Source organism: Limulus polyphemus, unplaced genomic scaffold (assembly GCF_000517525.1).
Source record: "Limulus polyphemus unplaced genomic scaffold, Limulus_polyphemus-2.1.2 Scaffold46, whole genome shotgun sequence".
NCBI lineage: Eukaryota > Metazoa > Arthropoda > Merostomata > Xiphosura > Limulidae > Limulus > Limulus polyphemus.
The window spans coordinates 618,057-644,313 of record NW_013665656.1 but is presented as its reverse complement, the minus strand read 5'-3'; the positions used below and the strand labels follow the sequence as shown (position 1 = coordinate 644,313).

Sequence of the window (26,257 nt, the reverse complement as noted above, 5' to 3'; positions counted from 1 at the left end):
TGTTTCATTAGCATGTAAGTTAGCCCAGTTTTAAGGGCCAGTGCTACCTTAAAAGACGTGAATTTCAACCAAGATGTAAAAAAACAAAATTGATCACACGAGTTTTAGAATTATTTTTCTTGAACAAGCCATTACACTTCTTAAACATAGTGCAATCATGAAATAAAGTAGCAACACAACCGTTTTATCCAAATATAATATTCTGAACACAGTCAACATTCTTTCTTCGTATTTTCATTCTTGGATTTTATTTTAAACTATCATTGGGATTAAGTAGAGTTTATGAACTTGATTTTCCCATTATGAAATTGTTAATTACTGACATAGTAATAAACAACGGTAAGTCTGATGGATAATTACTTTAAGAACTGGGTTTCGATCGTCGTGGTGGGCACAGAATAAATAACCCGTTGTGTAGCTTTGTGTTTAACAACAAACAAACAAACTGTTTTTCCACGATAGTAATATATATCAATCTCAAAAAATGTCAAAGAATTTCTGCTACATACAAGACCTGGATAGATTACTGATTTGGAATTAAGGTAATTTACTGCCTTTAGAGATGTATTGTCTCGTAAAATATCCTGTAACATGAGATAAGTTGGGTTTTAGGAACACTTTGTCATTCTGGGTATTAACATTTTATATCTATGCGTGGATAAGATAACAGTTAAAATATCCATATAAAAAGGAAAAATACCTGTAGAATGTACTTGCGTTGTCTTATTCATCTGTTCATTTGTCTGTTAAAAAACAACAACTTTAAATTGAGCTACTACAAGATTGAAAGTTAAAAATATGTATAGCTAATTTATAAGTTTACGATATCTCAGACAGCCATGTGATTTTAAGACCATCACGCAAATAACGCCTAATAATTATATTCTGTCTGTGTTTATAAAATCTTCTCGAGAGTAATAATTTCTAGCACATCATTTTAACTGATGTAACCGAAAAGTTTATTTTTCTAATATCGATCACTTAATTTTGAGTATTTGCACAACAAAAGAAGAGGAATAGTTCGATGTATATCTATTTTACAGAGCCTTAATCAACCAGAGAAACTAGCAAATGGCATTCTGCTGACCACAAATTACCGAGTGATGTGCTTTGAAAAGGTTTGTTCATTCGTTCGTGTCATTATTTCTCTAATTTTCTCTTTGTCTTAGAAGAGTCTGATTTCCTGACTAACTTACTGTTAATGATATGAACAAAAGGATCTTTTTTTAAGAAGACAACAATGGATTGATTTGTATTTTCTATACGTAATGGGATAATTTTTTGAAACTTTGTACGGTAAAAGACCTAGGTAAAAAGTACAATGTACCAAGTAATCATTCAGTGTCATCATTTATATTTATCTTTGTCACTGCCATCGTCATGAATGTTATCGCCTTCTTTATTATCTTCTTGCTGCTGTCATCATTAGCTCGTGGTTTATTATTGATAGGTATCTTAGAAACGCAAATACTTGGAAGTGGAAAAAATAGTTACTGTCTTTAAATATCCCTACAATTAGTTCAGGCAAAGCTTGCAATAATTTTAATTTAATTGGCTTTACTGCTGTCCTTTGCCTCTCCCCCAAACCCCATTTAACATGTCTGACATACAGACCGTTTCGCATGTCTTTGGTATTATCAAGAGATGACCATAACGACATTGTCTTACACGAACTATAAATTTTACTTTATTTGTGAATGCAAGTCCTGAACACAAACATTGTGTTGGTGCAATTTCTTGAAAAATAAAACCCTCGTCCTCTATAAGTCAGCAAAGAGTACAGCTTGGAATTCAAGCAGCCAGACAGCCAGTTTAAGCTTCTATTTAGAGCCTGCACCTTTCATTATATTCTTCTCGCTCCTAGTGACAAAAAACAACAACAAACAGAAACAAGTTTGGTATTAGAGTAATGCTTAGCATATATATAAAGTTTTTCTTATCATAAACTATTTTGTCAACGTAAAAGACAAATGGTAAGGAAGCATGAAACCTGTTAAACTGCATTGTGTAAGTTGTGTTATGTTGCCTATAAAAAAATTTTCAGCCAAGAGCATGCGTAAAATACATTTTGGTTTTCTTTTTGTCTAACGTCTCTCCATGTGGCGCTTTTTCGCTAACTTCAATAAACTCATCTGACCAGCTAATCTTCATGAGCAAAGCTTTTTAAGTTTAATTATTAGATTGTAAAATTAATACTTTTATGTAATATTTTATATATATTTGTTTTATTATTTAACATAAAAATAAATAATCGCCTTTACTGAATAAAAAATGACATAAGATTTAGGAAATGTCACAAATTTTACAGTAGTTTTTGTCGTGTCCTTACTTCTATAGAATTTTGCTTATTGCTTAATTTTGAGAAGCGATAACGTTATAATTCTCGTCCTCAAGAATATCATAAGATACTTCAAAATATCCTTAACGCTTGACAATGACTATATCTTTTTGACTTAATGATGTAGCAAGTGGAGACAGTTAACGGAGAACACATTCAGTTAATTCGACTGAGAAACCCCCTTGGTGCCACATCGGAATACGTCGGAAACTGGTCTCGAGAGTAAGTATTAAAAATCTGCAATATCTAGCATTACCAGACGACTTACGTAGGCAGGACTACAATATTTCTTAAGAACGAAACGGTGGGATCTGCAAGTGAAGTAAATACTTCATACCAAAAAAGACATAGAATTTAATAGTCAATTTTATTTTTTCTAACATTACTAAAGAAAGTTTTAAACACAATCAACTTCAGACGTACATATAACTATTCATGACATTTAAAACATTATGGTAGAATTAAATCGTGGAAGTTACATATGTGTTAGTTCGGAACCAAAACAAATGCTACTTTTTTGGTACATTATTTTCGTATTCCATATTTCATTTGATAAGACACAAATTATACTTTTGGAAAATTATTAATTTGGTGAGGGAAATTCAACGTAGCCTATCAATAACACATAAAAAACTTTAGGAAATAAAAACGTGTAAAAACCATCCAAAAAACAACTTGTATTAGGTTATATGCTACAATATAAATAACGTTACAAGCTAATTAAATATATGAGTATTTTTAATAACGACTCGGAACTTTGTCAGGTTAGTTTGTACCAGATTTAGAAAAAGCCCAGTTAATACTTCGATAATTGGTATATTGTATAAATAATTAATAACTTTCATTTATGAAAGACATCTGAAACTATTTTCTTTCTAGTATATGATTCATTATGCGTAACTTGATTTTGTATGTTAGCTCTACGGGGTTTGTAATATTCTATGCATTTATATTGCTCTATAGTTTACTAACCAAAAGATTTATCTTTAACAAAGATCCTTCATCTTATTTTTTACTTCTTATTAAGATCCTGGTAATAGAAATTGAAACAATTGTATTTTATATTTCCCTTTTTTATATACATAAGAATGGACAACGTCCTGATTTAAAGATGGTTTGATTCTGTTTTATATTACTCTTACAATTATCTATATATTATGAAGGAAGGTCAAAGTCTTTCTAATTTAATTGCTGATTACAGTTCAAGCTGAATATCAAAATCTTTCTCTTTATAATGATCCATGCAGTTTCGTGTAGAAAATAAAATTTAATGATATGTAACAAATAATCTTTTCTAATTAATTAAAAATAATGTTGATCGTATTATTGATTTATATATATATATAGTACTCAAAGGAAATATTACGTTTTATAAAACAAAAGTACGACTTCATTGTGATTTCATTCTTGTTTATTTGAAATCCTGATGTGATCAAGAATATTTGAGGAATTGATACAAATAAACATATTTAGCGCTGGTTTACCGTCACGACGAGACCACTTCATCCTCTGTTGGCTGTAATTAAATGTTACCTCCAGAACATAAAGATAAACGTTATCTAGAAGCATCTCAGTAAGTCTCTAGCTGCGCAAAATCCAGTCGTTAGCAAAGATAACTAAACCAAAAGACAGAAATGGATATTAGGCTTCAAAAAACTGGGATGAAAAAAAAATGGAGGCGGGTGCTCTTTACCGACGAACCAACTTCCAATTGTTTGACAACAATGAACAATAGTTTGTTCGATGGCAGAGAGGAGAACAGTATCATGGTCAACGTACAACCTCTAGAGTGGAATATGGTGAGGGACCAATACAAGTGTGGGCTGCATCTCAGCCAGTGATGCTGGAAATGTACACAAAGTTGATGGCACCTTAACTGATGAGAAGTACAAGCTAAATCTTATCTACCATGTCATTACCTTCAAAAACAATACATGTTTGGCAGAAGTTCATCTACCAGTAAGAAACAAATCAAGCATTGACCAGTTGTTGTTAAACGATACCTGGAAGAAAAAGAGACTGATGGAACCTTCACAGCCATGGCTTCGCCTGTATGACATTTCGACATGAATATCATTAAGATTGTATATGGTGTGTATATAAACTGAAAAATTCAAGCGACAACCAACAATGTGGCTGAGTTATGAGGAGTAAAAGAGAACATGTCGAACAATATTTCACAAATATACATTGATCAACTTATGGTAGCATTAAAATAAGGTATAACTGCTCTGTTTAAACAAATATAAAATACGAATACACTGTACGATTTATTCGATTTTATATTTACTGTAATATTTATTCTACTAATGAAAAATTGACGAATTATTTACAATTACTGATTATTTGTGACTCCTGTATGTAAATACGTAATAGAAATTATTGTGTTATCAAAGGAGTCATACATTTCCATTGTGTATCTAACTCTACGCTCAGACCTGGTAAACGGCCTAACTTTTTTGTTGCTGACTGGTTTTCTTGTCTCTGATAAGTAGTTTAAAATTAGGGACGCCAGCAAATAGCCTTAATGCAAATTTTTTTGCGTGAATTTGATAAAAATTAATTATTTTGTTAGTTGCTCACAGTGGGACCTCCTAGCGCCACATGAAAGGACAAGGATAAAATACAAAAATCTTGCGGAAGGAGAATTCTGGTGAGTTGAAATGTTCATGATTATCAGTTGGAGACGTTATAAAAAAATGTTCGAACAAAAAAGATTTTTGTGGTTAACCAAGTTACTTTGCTCACAATATTTTAACCTGACATTAGATATCCAAGTGCTAAGAGGATTAGGTTAATCCTTCAAAAAAAAAAGTCAGATAATTCGTTTACGTGATCTTAAGATTTTTACTATAAAATTCATACCAGTTGTTTGACAGGGGGGAGAAATACTTTTAAGGATTTTTTTTCTCTAAAAAACAGGGTGATTTTTCCCATTTTTATGTATAATTCCAGTTATAGCTTTTGCCGAAAAAATGTGAGCTCTAGCATACTCTTGGAATTGTCACCTGTTACTGAGTTAGATCGTCTTCAGAGAATTCCACCACCCCATTAGTAACTACGAACACGGGAAAATCAAGAAAAAACAAACAGACCTACTGTAATTGGGTCTGCAGTCTATAAATACTATAAGCATCTACTGATGGCTATGCTATGTTATAGTATTATTTGATGCTTGGATAATGTTTTTGGACGGTGCTTATCATCAATTTTTAATATGTATTTTAGTTAGTGTTAGCTGCATAAAATTATTCGAAATGTAAAAAAAAAAAAACCTGCAAACAAACAGCATTTTCAAAATAGTGACAAACTAAACCTAAAAACACACCATACAAAGAAACCTGAATATTAAATTTTACACGAAATATATAATCAATATTCTAAATATATGCCAAGAAACTGAATAGTGATAAAAACACGTCATTACACTTATAACTTACTAGCATGCTGCCTCCAAAGAACCTCCGCAAAGTTTAAAAGCCTTGATCTCATTACGCATATACTCCAAACTGTATCTCATAATACTGTTATAACATTAATCTAAAGAACTTGCACGGTAAAAGCTGTAAAATATTAGCTAAAATAAATGTGACGCTCAGAAGTTAGTGAAATAAGGTAAAAAGTAAAAATGTAAGTGAAAGCCATATCAAAATTCAATTTAACTGATAACTCTATACTGAAGACAGTTACCTAAGTGATAATATCAAAAATTAACAGTTCTATCATAGAGTTATCAAATAACACCAAACTTGATCAGAGGGCCTTCTAAGTATTATTAAAACACATGCCTACCTGAATAACACCAAACTTGATTAGAGGGCCTTCTAAGTACGATTAAAACAGAAGTTTACCCGAATAACACAAAACTTGATCAGAGGGCCTTCTTATACGATTAAAACACATGTCTACCCGAATAACACAAAACTTGATCAGAGGGCCTTCTAAGTACGATTAAAACACATGTCTACCCGAATAACACCAAACTTGATCAGAGGGCCTTCTAAGTACGATTAAAACAGAAGTTTACCCGAATAACACCAAACTTGATCAGAGGCCTTCTAACTATGATTAAAACACATGTCTACCCGAATAACACATTTTAATCATAGTTAGAAGGCCCTCTGATCAAGTTTGGTGTTATTCGGGTAAACTTCTGTTTTAATCGTACATAGAAGGCCCTCTGATCAAGTTTGGTGTTATTCGGGTAGACATGTGTTTAAATCGTACTTAGAAGGCCCTCTGATCAAGTTTGGTGTTATTCGGGTAGATATGTGTTTTAATCGTACTTAGAAGGCCCTCTGATCAAGTTTTGTGTTATTCGGATAAACTTCTGTTTTAATCGTACTTAGAAGGACCTCTGATCAAGTTTTGTGTTATTAGGGTAAACTTCTGTTTTAATCGTACTTAGAAGGCCCTCTGATCAAGTTTTGTGTTATTCGGGTAGACATGTGTTTTAATCATAGTTAGAAGGCCCTCTGATCAAGTTTCACATATCTACCCGAATAACACAAAATTTGATCAGAGGGCCTTCTAACTATGATTAAAACACGTGTCTACCCGAATAACACAAAACTTGATCAGAGGGCCTTCTAACTATGATTAAAACACATGTCTATCCGAATTTATTGACCATAAAGATCATTCACAGCCTTTTCTAATCCATTCTCAATTAGAAAATAAAATATCCTATCAACATCAGTATGAACATGGGATAAATATTTCTGCTCACGAACCATCCATGCGTGGGTAACTTACAGTTCAAGATATATTTTCACGTTTGACATAACAATTAAGTACAATAAAATTGGAATATCAGTTTTAGTTTAAGCTGGAATCAACATCATGGACTCTGTTCCTTAACAAGCGTTAATGTGTGACTCGTTAGAGCCAATTAGTGTAAATAATGCAACAAGCCTTAATTATTATTGTTTTTAAAAGACTGGATTGTTAAATATATAGCATAATTTGTTTGTTTTTTGGTGGTTTGAATAAATTTTTAGAGGTTTAGCGGATTCTAAATTATATATCTCAAATAATCGTTTTTGTTGTTATTGTTTTGAGCAAAAATATACATGTTACTAGTAGTATATAAATTCACAATACAGTGTAAATTAATCTAGAATAAAATTAAGATCCTCTGTTACAGAACACAGGTTTTTGATCTTTCACGTGTTGGATTGAAGAAGACATGTAAAAGTGTCTATACTTGTTTCCGTGTAAACTTCTTTTCTATAAAACTGGATTATAACGTTATTAGTTTTTGCGGGATAAAGTTAAATTAAAACAAAAAAAAATTTAATTGCTGATTATTTTATCATTTGTGCTTGAATGAAAAGTTAGTTTCGTGATACATGACACCCTATTTAAAACTAAACGTAGGATGGCATATCAAGACTTTGTTAAGACATTCACCACACTGGAAGTAGTCCACTTGGACGGAGAGACCAGTAAGGACGAGCCCACATTACGGGGCAAAACACCCTGGCTCATGAAACTCTGGTACGGAAGGTGGCAACGTGGAGTATCAGCAGGAGGTTGTAGAAATCACACAGGTAAAGGTGTACTCTCAACATGGAACTAAAACTGTATTCGTAGACTCTGAGACTAGTTAAGCCCCTTTTTAATATTACGAGGTACTTAAATACTTAGAATTCATTAAAGATCAGGCAAGGCTAGAAATGAAATACTAATATTTGCTTATGGTAAACATTATCGGATCACTATAGACGTTGTTAAAAATTTAACCTCTTTTTCTCTCTTAAGAACAAACTAACTTACAATACAATGAAGAAGTGGTTCTCAAACTGTCTTAAAATTTTGCTTATCAAATAAATAAATAAACACCATAGAAGTTTCATTTATTTAATTTCACAACACAGAATATTCCCATTGTTAACAGAGGTTCTTGAAAATAAGTTTCTATTCTTTGCCTCTATCAGTTTTGAAATTCAATTCAAATTTTTGGCGAATATTCATGGTTCTTGAAAATCAGCGGTTTTATTTTATTATGAGTGACTCTAAATCTGATAAATATTGTTTTTGACCATTATAAATGATCTTTTAAAATCAATCAGAGTTTCTTGAAATCGTTATTGGTCTTCGTTACAAGTTAATCGCTCTTTAAAAATCCATTATTAGTCCTGACTGTTAGTTAAAAGTTAGTAGTTCTAAAGATATCTATTATTAGTCATAACTACTAGCTAGTAGTTCTTAAGATATCTATTTTAGTCCTAACTACCAGCTAGTAGTTCTTAAGATATCTATTATTAGTCCTAACTACTAGCTAGTAGTTCTTAAGATATCTATTATTAGTCCTAACTACTAGCTAGTAGTTCTTAAGACATCTATTATTATTCCTGACTACTAGCTAGTAGTTCTTAAGATATCCATTATTAGTCCTAACTACTAGCTAGTAGTTCCTAAGACATTTATTATTATTCCTGACTACTAGCTAGTAGTTCTTAAGACATCTATTATTATTCCTGACTACTAGCTAGTAGTTCTTAAGACATCTATTATTATTCCTGACTACTAGCTAGTAGTTCTTAAGACATCTATTATTATTCCTGACTACTAGCTAGTAGTTCTTAAGACATCTATTATTATTCCTGACTACTAGTTAGATACTAGATGCTCTTGAAAAATCCATTAAGTCCTGACCACTATTAGTGGTCATGGCTGCTACTAGTGGTCTTAGAAAAACCTTTCTTTTTGTTCTGAAATACTGATTTATATTAACACTAAAATATAATCAGGATTTATTTTTAATTTTCTTAATACTACTTTTCTAAGGCAAACAGATGAATTTTGGCTAGTATTAATCTTAAAACGTTTGAGTAGAATAAACATTTATTACATTACTCTGAATTGGCCAGTCAAAATTGCTGTTCTTTAAACATCTTTGGTAGAATGCGTATGCCTAATTAATTACTTCTGTATATACAGAGATATGAGTACGTTATATTTAAACGATTTTGAATATGTAAATCAGCAAGTCACATTACAATTACAGCCACTATCAAGTCGCGGTTGGACGGAATGTATCAGAACTACATTCTGCCATTGCCTGGCGTTACACAGGTAGTATGATGACATCGAAAATTAATTACTTTGAGAAGGATATGTAAAAATCTTTTGGACGCAAAGTATTCATACTCAGGGATCAAAAAGATGTGTTCAAATCGAAGACTTAGAAGTTCCAAGACATGAATATCTCTTTTTACTTAATGGCATTGGAAAACAAAGAAACATGTATCGACTTAGGGAAACAGGACCACCCAGAAAGAGACCTGCAACAAGTTATACCCCAACCCTTGTTAGAAAAGTGCGGTGTTCTGTAACAGACGAGAATCTACGAACACAAAGGTTAGTGGGAAATGACATCTACGTGTCCCAGGTAATAGTACACAACATAATCAAGAAGGATCTCCATCTGGAAAAGTGACACAAGTTGCCTTTAAAATATATCCTTTCAACCGTTTCACACCTGGAAAATGAAACGGGTATTCATGCTATTCTATACGAAGACACAGTGGTCAAGTCGCCTGTGGAATCCTGTGTGATATGGCTGTTTAGACGGACGTTGGTAAACAGTCGCCCTACTACACTAGGTGGATTATGGAAAGAAGCAGGAATTTTGTAATGGAACTACGTAGCAGAACTATTTTCAGAATGCACAGTTGTAAAATATAGCTTGATTAGATGTGGCGACATGGACTGTAACGACGTGGTGAGGCTTCAAAATCGTTTTGATATAAGTTACTCACTGTCAGTATCAAAAATTTGTAAGTGCCCGCCTTACATTTTACTATTTTAGAAATAGCGATAGAAAACAATATACTATAGTGACTACATAGACAGCATTACACGTTTATTGCCATAATTTTCAAAATAAAATATGCTATTTTTATACATATTGTTTTTCAGATGTAAGGTCTAAAGTGCCACCGTAGCAACTGTTAAAGTTTTTTTGCGAATTACTCTAACTAGGCTTATTGTAGGGCCTTTCAGGTTACAGGATATCATATATAATTATAGCTGTTGATTCTGTGAGAATGGATCTAATTAAGTTTGCTGTAACTCTGTCAGGTTATATAGTTACAGCTACTGTTTATGTTTTTACGAAAATAGCTTTAAAAAAACTAAAGTGGACTTTCTACTAGAAGTGTTATCTTTAACCAGTTAAGTTTGATTCCAAAGGGGAAAAAATGAAAAGAGCGAAACATAATATTATTAGCTGCAACAGTATAGTGTGATGTTCTGTTAACAGGTGTTTAATCAAGTTTATATATGTATATATACATATCTATATATAGATACGTTCCACACAAATCCACAGCTCCGATTAATATTATCTGACAACCAGGAAGTGATAATTTCGTTAACACAGCATTCTGCTCTGAATTCGAAGATAATCGGCTTTACCATTTATGGCGTAAGTATATATATATATATATATGTATGTATGTATTTGATTGCGTTATTTTCAAAACAGGTAAAATCTAATCACAAAGTTGAAAGAAAATTACATTCTTGGCTACTTCAGTAAAAATTCATGATGTCAGAAAAACCCGTAGGTTCAAAAGTATTAATATAAAACGATAAAAACCGAAAGGTGGACTTATCTTCTTCAGGGGCAAACTGGGAATGGTGGTATAATTGAATCCGATATATATATATATATATATAAAGTGAGTTGAGTGATGTCATGAAGATCACCTGGGCTTCCAGGAAGTGTTTTTCGATATTTTTCAATATACTGTTGGAATTGTATTTCATTTAGGGTTGCAACACAGCCAGAAACGAGAGTGTTATGTAAAAAGGTGTTAGAGATGTCTTGCTTTAGAAATAGTCAAGAAAACTATACTTAAGTGTTGTTAAAGTAAAATAAAGGTGGTTCATTCAGAATGACTGAAAAAGAAATGTTATGCAGATCAACTTCTAAAGACAGACATGGAAAATTATCCTGAATGGATAGTAAGTATTAATTAGATTAGGGGTAAACATTGAGAGTTCACAGTACATGAAAAAAAAAATCTGACAGAGAACAAACTAATGATCGGTGAATCCATGATCTAGATTTATTCCACAAGGATCAACAGTATTTAGATTAACAATCCAATAAGCTTCTTTTATCTCTCTATTGCCTTTAGTTTTAGTCGGTTTTAGTGCCGATGAGAGTAACATTGTTAATAGTCTGACCGGATTGGTTGAAGTGTTAAGCAACAGGGAGATCTTTTTCGGTGTTAATATAATACTCATGGTTGTTGGAACGTTATTTAATAGTTGTTTGTGTATATCCTACATAATAGTGATTGCATTTTTACACCGTATAAAGTTAATGGTATTCTGTGTTCCATAAGTGATTTGTTTGGAAATTTTAACGTTTCTCTGGTTATACTTGTCGGAAAATGAGTCAGTAGTTTTTCTGAACTTGCAGCTTTGACAATGAGCTTTATTACATGGATGACAACCATTCTTTTATGGGGTGTAATTCACTTTTGCATGAACAATGATGTCATTTAGACTTTTGCTTTTCCGGAATGAAACAACGGAAACTTCGGGAAATATCTATTTAAGGCGATAATTTAGTTGTAGATGTAAAGCCGGTGGAAGCGGTAGGGCTTGTAGGGTTAATGCCACAACAAAATTTAAGGCTATTCATCACATGACGTTAAAAATGTTGTTAATCCATACAGCAGAGAATCTTACAACTTTTTTCATAAGCTATATACACACACACAAACTCTGGCAGCTGTATATCTGCACAGTTGATGACCCTGCCAAGAAAATGTAGATTCTTACGAGGCTGAGGTTATTAAGAATGTTTTGTTCAGAATGCGCGAAACGTTTCTGAGTTTAAAGTGTTAGATAATAACAAGAGAAATTATATCTGAAACTTTGGTGTTACTCTTTTTTAGGAGATTTTTCTGTTGAGTGTTGTTAGCTTTTTATATACGTCTGTCAGTTGCGGTATTTTTATATCCTCTTTGTAACATGGTTTGCTTTAGAACCTTGGTGTGTTTTCTGTAGTCTGTTTCATCTGAATAGATTTTCTTTATTTTAAGAGCGGGACTGCAGGTAATGTTCCGTTTAGTGTGAGTGGGGTGACAGCTTTTATAGTGAAGGTATTGTGGGCTGTCCGTAGGTTTTTTGTACAAGTCGGTATGTAAAATTCATTCCTTCAAAAAGACAGTGACGTCAGGAAAGTTAATATGGGTAGGAGAGTAATTAAAGATAAACTTGATTTTTTTGTGAAAGGTGTTTGCATATGAGATAAATTCTTTAAGTGATTCAAATCCGGCTGTCCAAATGAAAATTTGGTCTATGTAAAGTTTCCATGTATGAGGTTTTTACAGGGCTTAGTTGTAAAAGTTGGCTTTCAATATGACCCATAAAACTATTGGCATAATTGGGAGCCATTTTGGTACCCATTGCCGTACAACTAACCTGAAGGTACTGCTAGTTATTGAATTCGAAGTTATTTGGAGTTAAAACATAGCTGGTAAGATCAGTTAATATTTGGTATTCTGATGGGTTAGAAAGGGTTAAGGTGGACTTTAGAGTTTCTAGTCCTTCATCGTGTGGAATGTTAGTGTAATAAGAAGAAACATCCATTGTGCAAAGAAGCCCGTTAAGCGGTAAGTATCCGTTGGTATTGATATCTTCCTTGATGTCACGAAAGTGAGTAGTATCCTTAATGTAAGAAGGGAGGGTACAGGAAACACAGGCTTTTCAGTAGTCATGTTTGTGTTAGAAATTATGGATCGTTTAGTTTGTGTATTTTAGGTAAGTCTGGGTATCAAATACTAAAAGGTTTCTTTGTTAATTTTATTGCTTTGGAGAAGTTCTTTAACTTTATCAGTTGTGGTCTTAATAAACTGAGTTGTAGGATCATGTGAAAATTTCCTGTAGAAATTAGTGTTCTCTAGTTTTATTATGATATTGTTGTTCGATTTACGATTGTTTAGAGCAGTTCTTTCATTTTGGTTAATATCATTATGTCATTGCATTGAAGATTTTAAGGTTTGTATTATGTCATTTTTTACTGCTTGAATATAACTCTCTAGATGTGGTTCTCTGTTTGGTGGAGGTGTTCATAAAGATTTTTCTTTGAACTTCGGTGTATGTTGATTTTCAATAGGATGGAGTTTGTAGTGAAGAAAGCCCAGGTGACCTTCATGGCGTCACTCAACTCTCTTTATATATATCACTCATTCAGTTACACCACCATTGCCCGTAAAGAAGATAGTTCTATCCTTCGAAGCTGTTATTGTTGTTGTTTGCTATTAAGCACAAAGCTACACCAAGGGCTATCTGTGCTCTGCCCCCGCAGGTATCGAAAACCGGTTTCTAACAGTATAAGTCCGCAAACATACCGTTGTGCCACTGGGGAGAGGGGGGGGGGCTTTCGAAAGCGCTCGGGTTATTAGGTTTTATCATTTAACTTCAGTAAAGAGTCATTTAAAGGTCTATACATGTACTTTAGTTAAATATTTAAATAATAATTAAGTTCAGTTCATTAAAGGGTTTTATTGTTGTACTTCAGTAAAAGAGTCATTTAAAGGTCTATAAATATACTTTACTTAAATAGTTACATAATAATTAAGTTCAGTTCATTAAAGGGTTTTATTGTTGTACTTCAGTAAAAGAGTCATTTAAAGGTCTATAAATATACTTTACTTAAATAGTTACATAATAATCAAGTTCAGTTCATTAAAGGGTTTTATTGTTGTACTTCAGTAAAGAGTCATTTAAAGGTCTATAAATGTACTTTAGTTAAATATTTAAATAATAATTAAGTTCAGTTCATTTGTTTTCAATTTCACTTTCAATATTTCAAAACACGGGTTTCTGTTTCATAACAATTTTTAAAAATTAATTAGAAAGTTATCGCCTCTCGCGTTTCAGTATATTTTAATATTTAAATATATAAACAAATAAAAATATTAATTATATTTCTTTACGAAATAAAAGCTTTTTGTATACCTTTCAGTCTTATTTACATAGTATTTGACCCGAAATCAAAGGTTTTTAAGTTTTAATTCAAACAAGTATAATGAAGGAAACAGCTTTAGAGAATGATGTCGGACGTGGTCTGGTAGTTAATGTGCCAGACTGTAGACCGATAGATTCAAGGTTCGAGCCCGTAAGTATGCCACTGAACACGTTCTGCAATGTTATCTATTTCACGATGTAAATGTGGCAATCTATATTGCTATTTGGATAAGAATACGTGTAGACAATGTGTGTGCTACTAGCTGTTTGGCTACCCTCAAGTCATTAGTTTTAAACTAGGATCTGCTATGCCTCAATCATGAGATCTCTAGCCTGAATAATTAGCCCCTGTGTCGCTTAGCTCCAAAAATACTAATACCAAATACTTTCCGAATAATGTTAGAGAAATCGATGTCAAACATTTAGTTGTTTTAAATTCAGACTAATGTTATTAAGATGTTGAAAATGTGAACATTTTTTCAAACTTTTCCTTGTCTTATAAAGCCATGTTATCTTTAATTGTGCAAAAGGACTACGCTGGATATTTCATTTTTTTTTACAATGTCACTATGAGTAGCAGTGAATAAAAGTTGTGAAACAATCTATGGATAACCATTCAAACCTTTTTTTCTTACTTGTGTCTTGAATTTGTGTAAATTATCTATCATGCCTAAAGTAAATATTATTTTCCTGTAAAAGAGTAAAAGCTTAGCTCGAAATGTTGCCACGTGAGAAAATCGACTTTCCCACGGAAATAAATTATCCTTAAACGTAGCTGCAATTTGTTATAAACCAGAATGTTAAAATATTAAAATGAAGCTTGAAGCTTACAACTAAATAGTGCATTTAGGTAAGTTAACTCCAGCTTTAGTGTTTGATTATTTAAACTTCAAATTTGAAAGTATTTGTTTGGGGTTAAGACAAATGTGCAGAATGGGTTATTTGTGCTGTGCCTATTGCAAGGTTCAAGCCCGAAATTTAACACTATAAGTCATTATTATTCGTGCTGAGTCACTGAGTAGCAACTTGAAAGTTCCCAAATAAGGCTTTTAATGCAAGAAAATTATTACCACTTTTAATTCTTAAGAAGTAAAATTCATGGATTTCAAAACTTATTATAGTTGCCAAAGACCAACTCCGAATTGCTCCCCAAGTCTTTCTTCAAGAGAAACAAGTCCTTGCTTAATTCTCAGTACAGCAACAGTAGACAGGTAAGTTTTGGTATCATCACTGTTACCATTTTCCAGAATGCAACATTAATTACAATCATCCATGTTGTTTGTTTTGAACACCGTTATGTGTTAGGATAATTTTATAGGCATTTAAAATACTACTTGAATTTTTTTATCAATATGACCAAATATTTATTAACAAATGCATAGATACATTATGTACTGACGTAAGCTAGGCTTCGATCTCTGAAAATTCACACGGAAAACACTCATCCATGTACTTGTTGTGATCAAGGAAATACTAACTAGAAAACTTCATAATAATGGTTTCAATTATTTGTATTTTTGTAAATTGTTAATATCTGAAATATGTGAAAACAATGTTCATTTTTTTAGAGGCAAATCCAAAGTATATATATAAAGGAGGAGAGGGCTACAGCCCGTTAGACCTAACGTTTCTATTTTTATGTAACCTCGTAATGATAAGATGACAGAAAATAATAAAATAAAATAGAATGTAACAGACTCTGAACATTAATTTTTTTTTACTAAAATGACTTATTCATACAGAATCTTTCTCTCAATCTCGGTGACAGAGATCAAACGTAAATATCACAAGATTTATCCAATTTTAGCAAAACATATTGGACAAACATTAACTTCGTAATGACAGGCCACATAATCAATATAAACCCCATCATTAATGACAGTCCTTCTTGTTTTATAACCGAGGGTCGGCTACGTGAGCCTTATTCTTCTCCGCCAGTCGTTCCATCTGTTTTACAGACCAGAGCCCAATAGATCTTCAGAAGATAGCTTCAAGTCCCGCTGACCGTGTCTGGAACTTTGCTACTCTTCGACATGTCATCATCAATCACCATTATTCCCTCGATTACCTGCATGTGCAAAGTTCCGAGATGTTCGTCTTGTAACCTGTGCAACCGCTGTAGATGCGATCACGATGGACTCATTTTGACAGTCCTTGTTGAGGCAAATCCATCTATCAAGCCCAAAGATGCTGTAGGTTTGGTGCTGGTAAGGACATTAATGGTAATAGTGGTGCTCTTCCACCAGATCAGAACAAGGTCTCCAACCTCATACAGACAATGAAGAAAGGTCATATATTTTAATTGGAGAACCAAAAAGAGATAATCACTTCGTATGTGTGACCGTTGCTGGTAGGGTCGGAGTGGTCATTCCTAAACTCTGCGTCTTTTTGACTACTCATAATTCCCAACTGAAATACGTTACCATCATATGAATTACATGATTGGATACAGCAGATTCTGAAATTTCCAATGGTGTATGCAACATCTCCAAGAAGCAGTTATTCCAAGAGTTATGTACTCAAAAACATTATTTCTCCGTTCATTATCCTAGGATTCCTTGGATATGCCTCTAACGTTTGCAATAAATCTAGAGACGATTAACATTCTGTTCGATGTATAAATAGCTGGTCCTGAAATTAGACTTAAACAAAACTTATTTCCAGTAACTGTCAAGCTGTCATGATGCTAAACTTAAATACTGCCTAAAACAATTTGGGTATTGTGTGAATTTTAGAAGCTAGCTTTGATGTAGCCATTTTAACACAGGACTTGTCACAACAACAAAATGAAAAATATTTTAATGAACAAAGTTATCTAACCTACAGTATTCTTAATATTCTAGAATTTTGCTATATTTATCTGGAAATTTTAAAATTAAAGTGCAAAATCCCTCTACGTAAGATTTTCTACAAACAGGTTTCAGCGAGACAAGAGTTTCAACAAGGAGGATACGTTTTGCTTCCAACCTCATTTGAACCAGGACAGGAATCAGGGTTTACTGTTCGGGTTTACTCTAATAAACCCATCAAACTCAAGTAAGTTCAGTTTACAATTATAAACTTACTTTTTCTATTGACAACAGAACTTAATATATAAAGTTGTCTAACAATGGCAGCTCAGTATCCCTCTTGACCACATTCCATCGTATTCAAGAAATCGGACTTATGGTTTTGGTTTACTTTTGCATACAGTTATCTGGAAATAATGACTCCCGACTAACTCTAAGCCTTCGTTCTTCAGCATTTTTAAAACTCCACTTTATTAATTGAATTTGTTCCTGCTGTTGTATAAGTTAGCAGAATAAACTATTATCATTTTCTATGTATCTTAAAGTATTATTTCTGTAATTTCTCGCTGTAATGTTAGATAAGAATAATGATTCTGCAGTTATCTTAATCTCTTTTCTTATTCCTATTGTTTATACATTTAAATTTATTTTTCATTCAAATGGATCCTCTTTAAATTAGGTATCTTTCGAACGGTTTTTGTAAACTTGAAGCTATATCTATCATCAACCGTTGCGTATTCTCCTATTGCTTTAAACCATTCAACTGTTGTGTATTATAAACTGTTTTAAACCATTCATCTGCTGTGTATTATAAACTGTTTTGTTGTATTCATCTGCTATGTACTATAAACTGTTTTAAACCATTCATCTGCTGTGTATTATAAACTGTTTTGTAGTATTCATCTGCTGTGTATTATAAACTGTTTGTAGTATTCATCTGCTGTGTATTATAAACTGTTTTAAACCATTCATCTGCTGTGTATTATAAACTGTTTTGTTGTATTCATCTGCTATGTACTATAAACTGTTTTGTAGTATTCATCTGCTGTGTATTATAAACTGTTTTGTAGTATTCATCTGCTGTGTATTATAAAACTATTTTCAACTTTTCATCTGCTATGTACTGTCTATTTTCTATCTATTATCTGGCATCTGTGTTTTGTTCATCTTCTGCCGTTTGTTAATCTGCTGTCCACTATCCATCTGCTATCTACTGTCAACCTACTGTGTACTGTCCATCTATTGTTTATCTACTGTAACTTGTTCACCTTCTATCTCTTCTCTATCTGCTCTGCACTGTCCATTTTCTCTCTATTGCCTATCTGCTTGTTACTTTCCAATTCTATTTAACCTAATATAAGATATTCTGCCGTGTACCATTCATTTTTCATCTAATGTTTATCTTCTGAGTACTGTTCATCTTCTATATATTGTCTATCTGCCGTGTTCTGCCCATTTCTATATATTGCCTATCTTTTGGGTATAACTAATCTTTTGTCTGTTATCTATCGTCTATATATTGTTTTTCTTTCTGTTTGCTGCACACTGTTCATCACTTCTCTATTATCTATTTACTGAGTCCTGTTCATCTTTTATCTATTGCCTATCTGCTGTGTATTTTTCATATTCTATTATCTATCTGTTTTTCCCTATTTATTTTATATCTGTTGGATAGTTTCATGATTCGTCTATTGTCTATCTGCTGGATACTCTCCATCTTCTGTCTACTGTCTATCTGCTGTGTACTGTCCATCTTCTGTCTATTGCTCATCTTTTGTCTGTTGTCTGTGTACTATTCATCGTCTGTCTCTTGTCTACCTGCTGGTTAATGTCAACTTCTATGTATTGTCTATTTTCTGTCTGCTTTGTACTGTTCATCCTATGTTTATTATCTTTCTGTTATGTACTGTCCACCTTCCGTCTGTTATCTATCTGCTGAGTTCTCTTTATCTTCTGTCTATTATCAATCTGCGGTAGAGTGTACATCTTTTGTCTGCAATGTACTGACCATCTCTTCTGTCTATTTTCTATCTGCAATGTACTTAACATCTTCTGTCTGTAATCTATCTGCTATGTACTGCCCACTTGTGTCTATTGTCCATAAAGTGTGTGCTGTTCCTCTTCGGATTTTTTATTTCGCCGATTGACTGTAATTAAGTTTAATCAATTCTCTTATCCGAAATTTGGCTAGGAATTGTCTTCGTAATTATCTTGTGTTACTTTTCACAATTATCGAAAGATAAAATATCTTAATACTGCACACATTCACTTTGGAACCACTTTGATTTTTAAACATGAATGTTTATTAAGCAATCAATATATAGTGTGCAAGTATTCTATTATAAATAGAATTGAACTTAAACGGTTATCTCTCAAATCTTCTGCTGTTACCTTTCTTTTGTTATATCAGTAACGGAAGTCTTCCTTTCACTGTAAGAATCAATTCTGAAGGACATACGTATTTTGTAAATTGGTAACAGCATTGTTTCTATGAACTTACCTTCGAGTTCAGTTAGTACCTTAGGAAAATGACTATCATGTATACAGAGAGAGAGCCAACTCGAGAGCTATACAAAAATTAAATACACTAATGTTCAACTTGTTTCACCCTCAGGCTTATAGACAACGTTCCAAGTGTTGTGAAGCCAGCTATCATGAAGGTGAGGACACGTGGGAGCATTTTTATAGAGTCAGTGATGTGAGCCAAGGAACAATCGTCAGTTTCAAGATGTAGATGACTATATGTTCTGGATAATTAGTTAGTAACCTAGAGTGTTGACAGTGGATAATTACTTAGTAATCTGAAGTATTTACAGTGGATAATTATTTAGTAATCTGAAGTATTTACAGTGGATCATTACTTAGTAATCTGAAGTATTTAAAGTGGATAATTACTTAGTAATCTGAAGTATTTACAGTGGATAATTATTTAGTAATCTGAAGTATTTACAGTGGATCATTACTTAGTAATCTGAAGTATTTAAAGTGGATAATTACTTAGTTACCTGAAGTATTTACAGTGGATAATTACATAGCAATTTAAAGTCTTTAAAGTGGATAATTACTTAGTAATCTGAAGTATTTACAGTGGATTATTATTTAGTAATCTGAAGTATTTACAGTTGATAATTACTTAGTAATCTGAAGTATTTACAGTGGATAATTACTTAGTAATCTGGAGGTTTGACAGTGTATATTTCTTAGTAATCTGAAATTTTGACAGTGAATGATTATATAGTAATCTGAAGTTTTGACAATAAGCAATCTGAAGCCTTACTGGATAATTATTAAGTAATCTCAATTATTGACAATACAGATAGTTCAACCAGTTGCATTGTTTTACCGAATTTTCAAAATGCAAAAGATTACAACATTTGAAAAAGGTGACGTTTTTGAAATAATTCAACAACTCGTATCTAAGTGAAATGAAGTGTTTTATATATATATATATTAGAAATAATTTTTTTCAGCTTTTTTGTCACTCTTGGGGATAACATACTTCTGTTACTAATGTTAAGAAAAAATCTAGATACACATTTTAGATAGTGTAGATTCTTCTTACGATCTTTGACCTTAGAAGTCAGTACATCTTTTAGACAGATCAAGAACTTACGGTGTCATTTTAGCAGTCTAAAACTGCTTCTTTAAACTACACTACAACGATAAACTGATATAATATTACATGCTATCTTAATGGGAGTTTATAAACTCAACGTATAGCTGATTTCGAATGATAAATCCATGTTGTGTGCCCGTTCTGTTATGTTGTCAAACAGTGTTTTTTATATGGTGAAAATAATTTTTCATCAATGACAGAATTACCTAAAACACCTTCTTTCAGGCTCCGCCTTCTTTTGACAGCAAGGTCAGCTCTTACGAGGTAATATTTCATCAACTTGCAGACGAGGTAAGAATCTACTAGAGATGAGGTAAAAACCTGCAAGAGATGAGATTCACTTGATAAAAAACGAGATAAAAAGGTGCTAGAGATGATGTAATAATTTACTAGAGATGAGGTTTACTCGATAGACACGAGGTAAAAAAAGTGCTAGAAACAAGACAAGAACATTTTGGAGATGACGTAAGAATTTGCTAAAACTATGCAAGAACGTACTAAGTATGATGTAAGAATTTGCTAAAATGTTGAATAATGAAATAAGGTGTTTGTATAAATTAAACTAATGATAAACATAACTTGTGATATAGTAGTATATTGTATTTTGTGAAAATGAGTCCTGTATTTCTGGTATATAATATGATTCTACGTACAAAACTTTTTTATTTGCGGTATAGAGTCCCACGTAATTTTATAACAAATTGTAGTATATTAAAAACGAAAGACATGATAAACAATGTAGAATCAGGTATGTAGTAGATGTGAACCAACTACTGCCTCTGATGACCTTTTGAAGACTTTCTAAAATCTTTGAGAAAAGGCTGGAGTAATTACTTAGCAGTAAAGAGTAAAAATAAGAAAACTGAACTCAACTTGTACCTATAAAGGTATGATTAACCTTTTCAAAACTGGGATTTCTTTTGATGGCAAGTAAAATTTCTATTCATTGGTGAACAAAAGCCTCTAAATCTGTTTTAAGAGATTTTTATGAAACCCCTTGTTTTCAGATTTAATTTACACTTATTTATTTAAAAGTTTCGACACCAAGAATTACCTTATGAAACCTTTTGTTTTCAGATTTAATTCACACTTATTTATTTAAACGTTTCCACACCAAGAATTACCTTTGGAAAACTCCTGTGTTCAAATCTAACTTACAATTACTTTATTTAAACGTTTCCCTGCCCTCGAAAATTTTTGTTTGGATATTTATTTGAAAAATAATACAAAAATATAACTTAGATTTAATAAAGTTGAGAGATTTTTTTACCATAAATGTTTTGTGTGTTATAAAAAGGTAGGTATTTCGCGCTTATGTGTATATGTATATATACTGTATATTTATAGTTTCAGTATACGAGACTAATAATAAATTATTCGGTTTACCTTTCAAATCTTGACAATAGAAACAAGGATTTTTGTTTAGGAAGGGAAGTTCACAAAAGCAGAACTCTAAAGAAAATTACACGTAATTTACCATTTACATAAAAATAAATCTAAAATTTTGGTTTCTTTTTTTCTGCTCCACATGGTGTGTTAAGCACAAGTCAGTGAATGTCTTTCAACTTCAAGAACTCCTAGAAACCTGCTTGCCAAATGGTGAGTTAAAAATTATTATTCATTTGTACTATGAAGTATTAGTGTTGTTAGCAGCCGGAAGTTGTATATTTTGTTCTTCCTGCTACACCCAGTTACTTTCAGTTAGAATACTTCTTGAAAAAAAGAAATAGAAATAATAATATTCGTTATTATAATCTTGTTTGGGCGAAAGTTTAGGTTTTAAAACGTGTTTACTCAACTGTAATCGATATTTGTAACTAAATTATTGTGATATCAAAAGTTTTTGTACACAATTAAGAAAAAACGCTTCCAATTCTGATTCAATGAACGGAAAAAAGTTTCCTGCTACTTTAAAGCTTATGATGTCCTTGATAACGACAGTTAAAATTTAGTCAGTTACACCTATAACACCGGCCCAAGAGTAGTTTGGGGGTTAGTGTATCGAACTTAGAATTCGAGAGTCTTATGTTTGATGGTGCTACCAAACACGCTTCGCACTTGCAGCGGTGGGCGTGTTATAAGAATAACAGTCAATCTAGTTAAGAGTTTGCTGACGACTGGTTGTCTTTTCTCTGGTCCGCAGTTCAAAATTAGGGACGAATATATTTGAATCATGTGGTCTCTAACCTAGTCGTTTATCACAGTGTGTATATTAGGTGTCGTCCAGGACAAGAAACAAGCTTACAAAAAATAGTTTTCTTGTGCTTGCCGTATTAATTCTGAATAGTACGACAAAATGGCGTTAGTACATCTGCAATTATAAATCAAATTCTAACTTTCAGCTCTCTTCAACTACAGGTAACTCAAACTTTATTTAAGTGTTCAGTTGTCACAAAAAATATAGTTAACAACTGACTGGTTGAACCGAAGCAATTATTAGGTCAAGGTTCTTCGGCATTGAAAATATCATTCAAACATTTGTTAAATTAATACTAATACAAATCCAGTCTGTGACATCTCTGTATAATGTTAACTCATAATGGATAAGCACATCTTGATTGTTTTAATTATTATTTACAACCGACTCCTTAATACTGGAAACACACATTTCAATGTTGCGACAAAAGTTTCAGGTCTTGGTAGAATCCACCTTCTCACATACAGTGGTTTCAGAAAACTAGAAATTTATTTGTTAAGCATTGCTGCGAGTTTTTTAAAAGATATTGTAAAATTATCTGTGATTAAACAAATGTTCTAGCTATAGAAAGGGTAAAGAAACAATGGTTCATTGTATTTTATAACAACGATTTGTTTTTAGTGATACAGTGGCGTGTTGGTATAAGTTGGAGGAGTAGCGTCACGGAAGACATGTTTAGTACATGTATATTTGGTTTAAGGAGAATTCCAGACAGTGAAAAGGCGCCAGGATTGCTTTCTGGTTGGAGTTATACGTCATAGCCATTTCCAAAGATCTGTGTTCTGTCCACCACGGGTATCGAAACCCGGATTCTAGCGTTGTAAGTCCGCAGACATACCGCTGTGCCACTGTGGGGGGGGGGCATTTCCAAAGAAAAATATTCATGTACATATAGTGAAAATGTTAAATGAAAGTGAAACACTCGTATAGTTGAATCCAATCCCGAAACTAAATTCCACACTAATCCGGAGAAACGCTCCCCGTCTAGTAACAACCTTATAAACGTGGATCTAAAGTTGACGGAGTTTTACAAGTTTCGAGGTGTGGCTGGAAACTCGTAAAACTCCGTCAACTTTATATCCACGTTTTCGTGAAAACGATGACCGAAGATACTGGAATCACAGCAACCACATGTTTGTTAAGTCTCCTGATGCAGCTCCAATGGACTTTTAGCGCTTTGGTCTACTTAAACGTAACCTCGAAATCCGATGTCTACGTACACTGATTGCATGTAGAAAGTTTATCAAGAAGTGTTATCTGACCCTCGCCTTTTTTCGCAGAATTTTACTAAAATGGAAATTGGAATGTCGAGGAATAGTATTTAATCATAGGTTTCATTCCTATTAATTTTCAATAGCGATACCTAACACGTATTTCACTAAAGTTAATACTCTTTTAAAGTACTGTTCTCACAGGTTTTATTTTCCATTCATTGTTTAGTTTCAAGTTCGAACAAAATTTATGAGATTGAGAGAGTTTGAATATTGATTGATATTAAAACTAAAAACAACATAAAATTATGAAAATCTGATGTGATTGTTTCCTGTGTAACAAGTTCCAGATATCCTTGTTTGTTATATATGTAATTTTTCCAAATTTGTTGAAATAAAAACATTTTGTGTTATTTTAAATGTAGTTAATTTCTCTGACCTTCTGAATTTATCTGTAACTAAAACTGTTATGTCCACGCAGATTACGTGAAGAGCTGTGCTACGCTAGATGTGTGTCGGCAAGTGATCCTCGCTCTTGATGTATCCTTTCTTTAGTCTCGGTGTTATACGTAAACATGCACCACGACTCATGTTCTCTATTTAGTATCATTTCATGACTTAAACTAAACAGTCTGATTTTATACAAGCATGGTAACATAAATAATTTCCCTATTTTGTTGAGTGTTGTTTCTGTTCATATTTTTATAACTGATATTTTCATTACAATGTTATTTATTACTAGATTCGTCCATTTTGGCCTGTCTAGTTATAATGTCATTGCAGTTTTGTAAAACATTTTCATTCACCCTAAAAAGAAAAACAAACTACGCTCTTAGGTTCACAAGCTTGTATTTAAGCATGAAGTTTGTGATATAGTCTCCCTAATTAATAACACAGAACTCAGGAACTGGAAGACTGGTCTTCTCTGACTATAAAAATCTGATGTGCAGCCTGAAATACTGGCAGGTAAATGAGAATATGTTCCTAGTTGTTTTCTATATATACACACAAAGAACTTTGTTTTCTCAAAAAGTCGATTTATATTATCATCCAAAATAACGAAATGCTGTCTTTATATTAAAATTAGCATAACTGTTGTGTATATGTATGTGTTTCTTCAGTTTTATAATTCTGTGTTCATATGAGGGTCTACCTTTCCTTAACTGGTCCAATGTCGTATTTAACGTCGACGCAATCTGGGCAACGCACCGAAGAGTCCCAAAGTAATGCCAAAAACTTATAAATTTCTATATCTATAGTTGATCAGTACGGACGGGCCCTCTAAGAAAATTGCACCGAATAGCTTGAATGTTAAAAACGCTTCTGCAACTGGCTGCAGACAGTGAAGAGTGGGTTAGGTATGGGATGTTGTGGGTTTGAGCGCTCCCATCTGCTCTGATTAGGATATATTTCATTATTCCCACATTGTAGTTTCTGCTCTAGTTTTATTTGCCCATGTTTTATGTGTGACTGTTTTTTGTTCGTGCTGTCTGAAAAATGTATAGATATACCTTTACATAAATTCAAGTACATAATATTAAACTGGCACATCGTTTAACCACTTTGCCTAAATCTTACTTATTTTAAATCTATAGAAATCGCTTCAAATTTATATTAAAACTACCAGAAAATGTTGAGTAAAATCAGTTGACGACAGCCCTTTCGGAGCCCTTAACGGTAGACTTTAGGATTTTATAACACTAGATTCTTTGGTTGAAAGTCCACAAAGAACACAACACAGATTCCCCGTTGTGCAATTTTGCGCTAAAAGACAAACAAAAACCTTTTAAGGCTACTCAAATCATTTGGCGGCAGCCACTCCAGGTTATTTTGGTAAAATCATTGGACCATCACTGTTTCAGAATAGGGTTAAACTCTCCGAGTAATTTGACAAAGAATAAATTCAGTTTCAAAACTCCAAAATATTTGGATCATGACTTTACTCTGAGAGAAATATATTAATGAAAAATAAATGTCATCGATTACGCTCCACGCAACAGTACGTTCACCGTAAAAATATTAAAATGAACGATTTTGTTTGTTTGTTTTGGAATTTCGCGCAAAGCTACACGAGGGCTATCTGTCCCTAATTTAGCAGTGTAAGACTAG

The 26,257-nt window shown here is 32.7% G+C and overlaps 1 protein-coding gene across 1 annotated transcript in view; it reads left to right on the top strand.

Annotated features, from left to right (window-relative positions):
• The window catches only part of LOC106462431 (calpain-C-like), a 63,913-nt gene that overhangs the window by 32,537 nt on the left and 5,119 nt on the right, over positions 1–26,257 (top strand). Inside the window, exons 5-16 of the mRNA XM_013922357.1 lie at positions 1,044–1,118; positions 2,466–2,560; positions 4,914–4,991; positions 7,718–7,890; positions 10,654–10,772; positions 15,457–15,546; positions 17,253–17,371; positions 19,739–19,784; positions 20,966–21,031; positions 22,282–22,339; positions 24,630–24,688; positions 25,046–25,114. Coding sequence (XP_013777811.1) covers positions 1,044–1,118; positions 2,466–2,560; positions 4,914–4,991; positions 7,718–7,890; positions 10,654–10,772; positions 15,457–15,546; positions 17,253–17,371; positions 19,739–19,784; positions 20,966–21,031; positions 22,282–22,339; positions 24,630–24,688; positions 25,046–25,114 — 1,047 coding nt within the window. The remainder of the gene's footprint in view (positions 1–1,043; positions 1,119–2,465; positions 2,561–4,913; positions 4,992–7,717; positions 7,891–10,653; positions 10,773–15,456; positions 15,547–17,252; positions 17,372–19,738; positions 19,785–20,965; positions 21,032–22,281; positions 22,340–24,629; positions 24,689–25,045; positions 25,115–26,257) is intronic.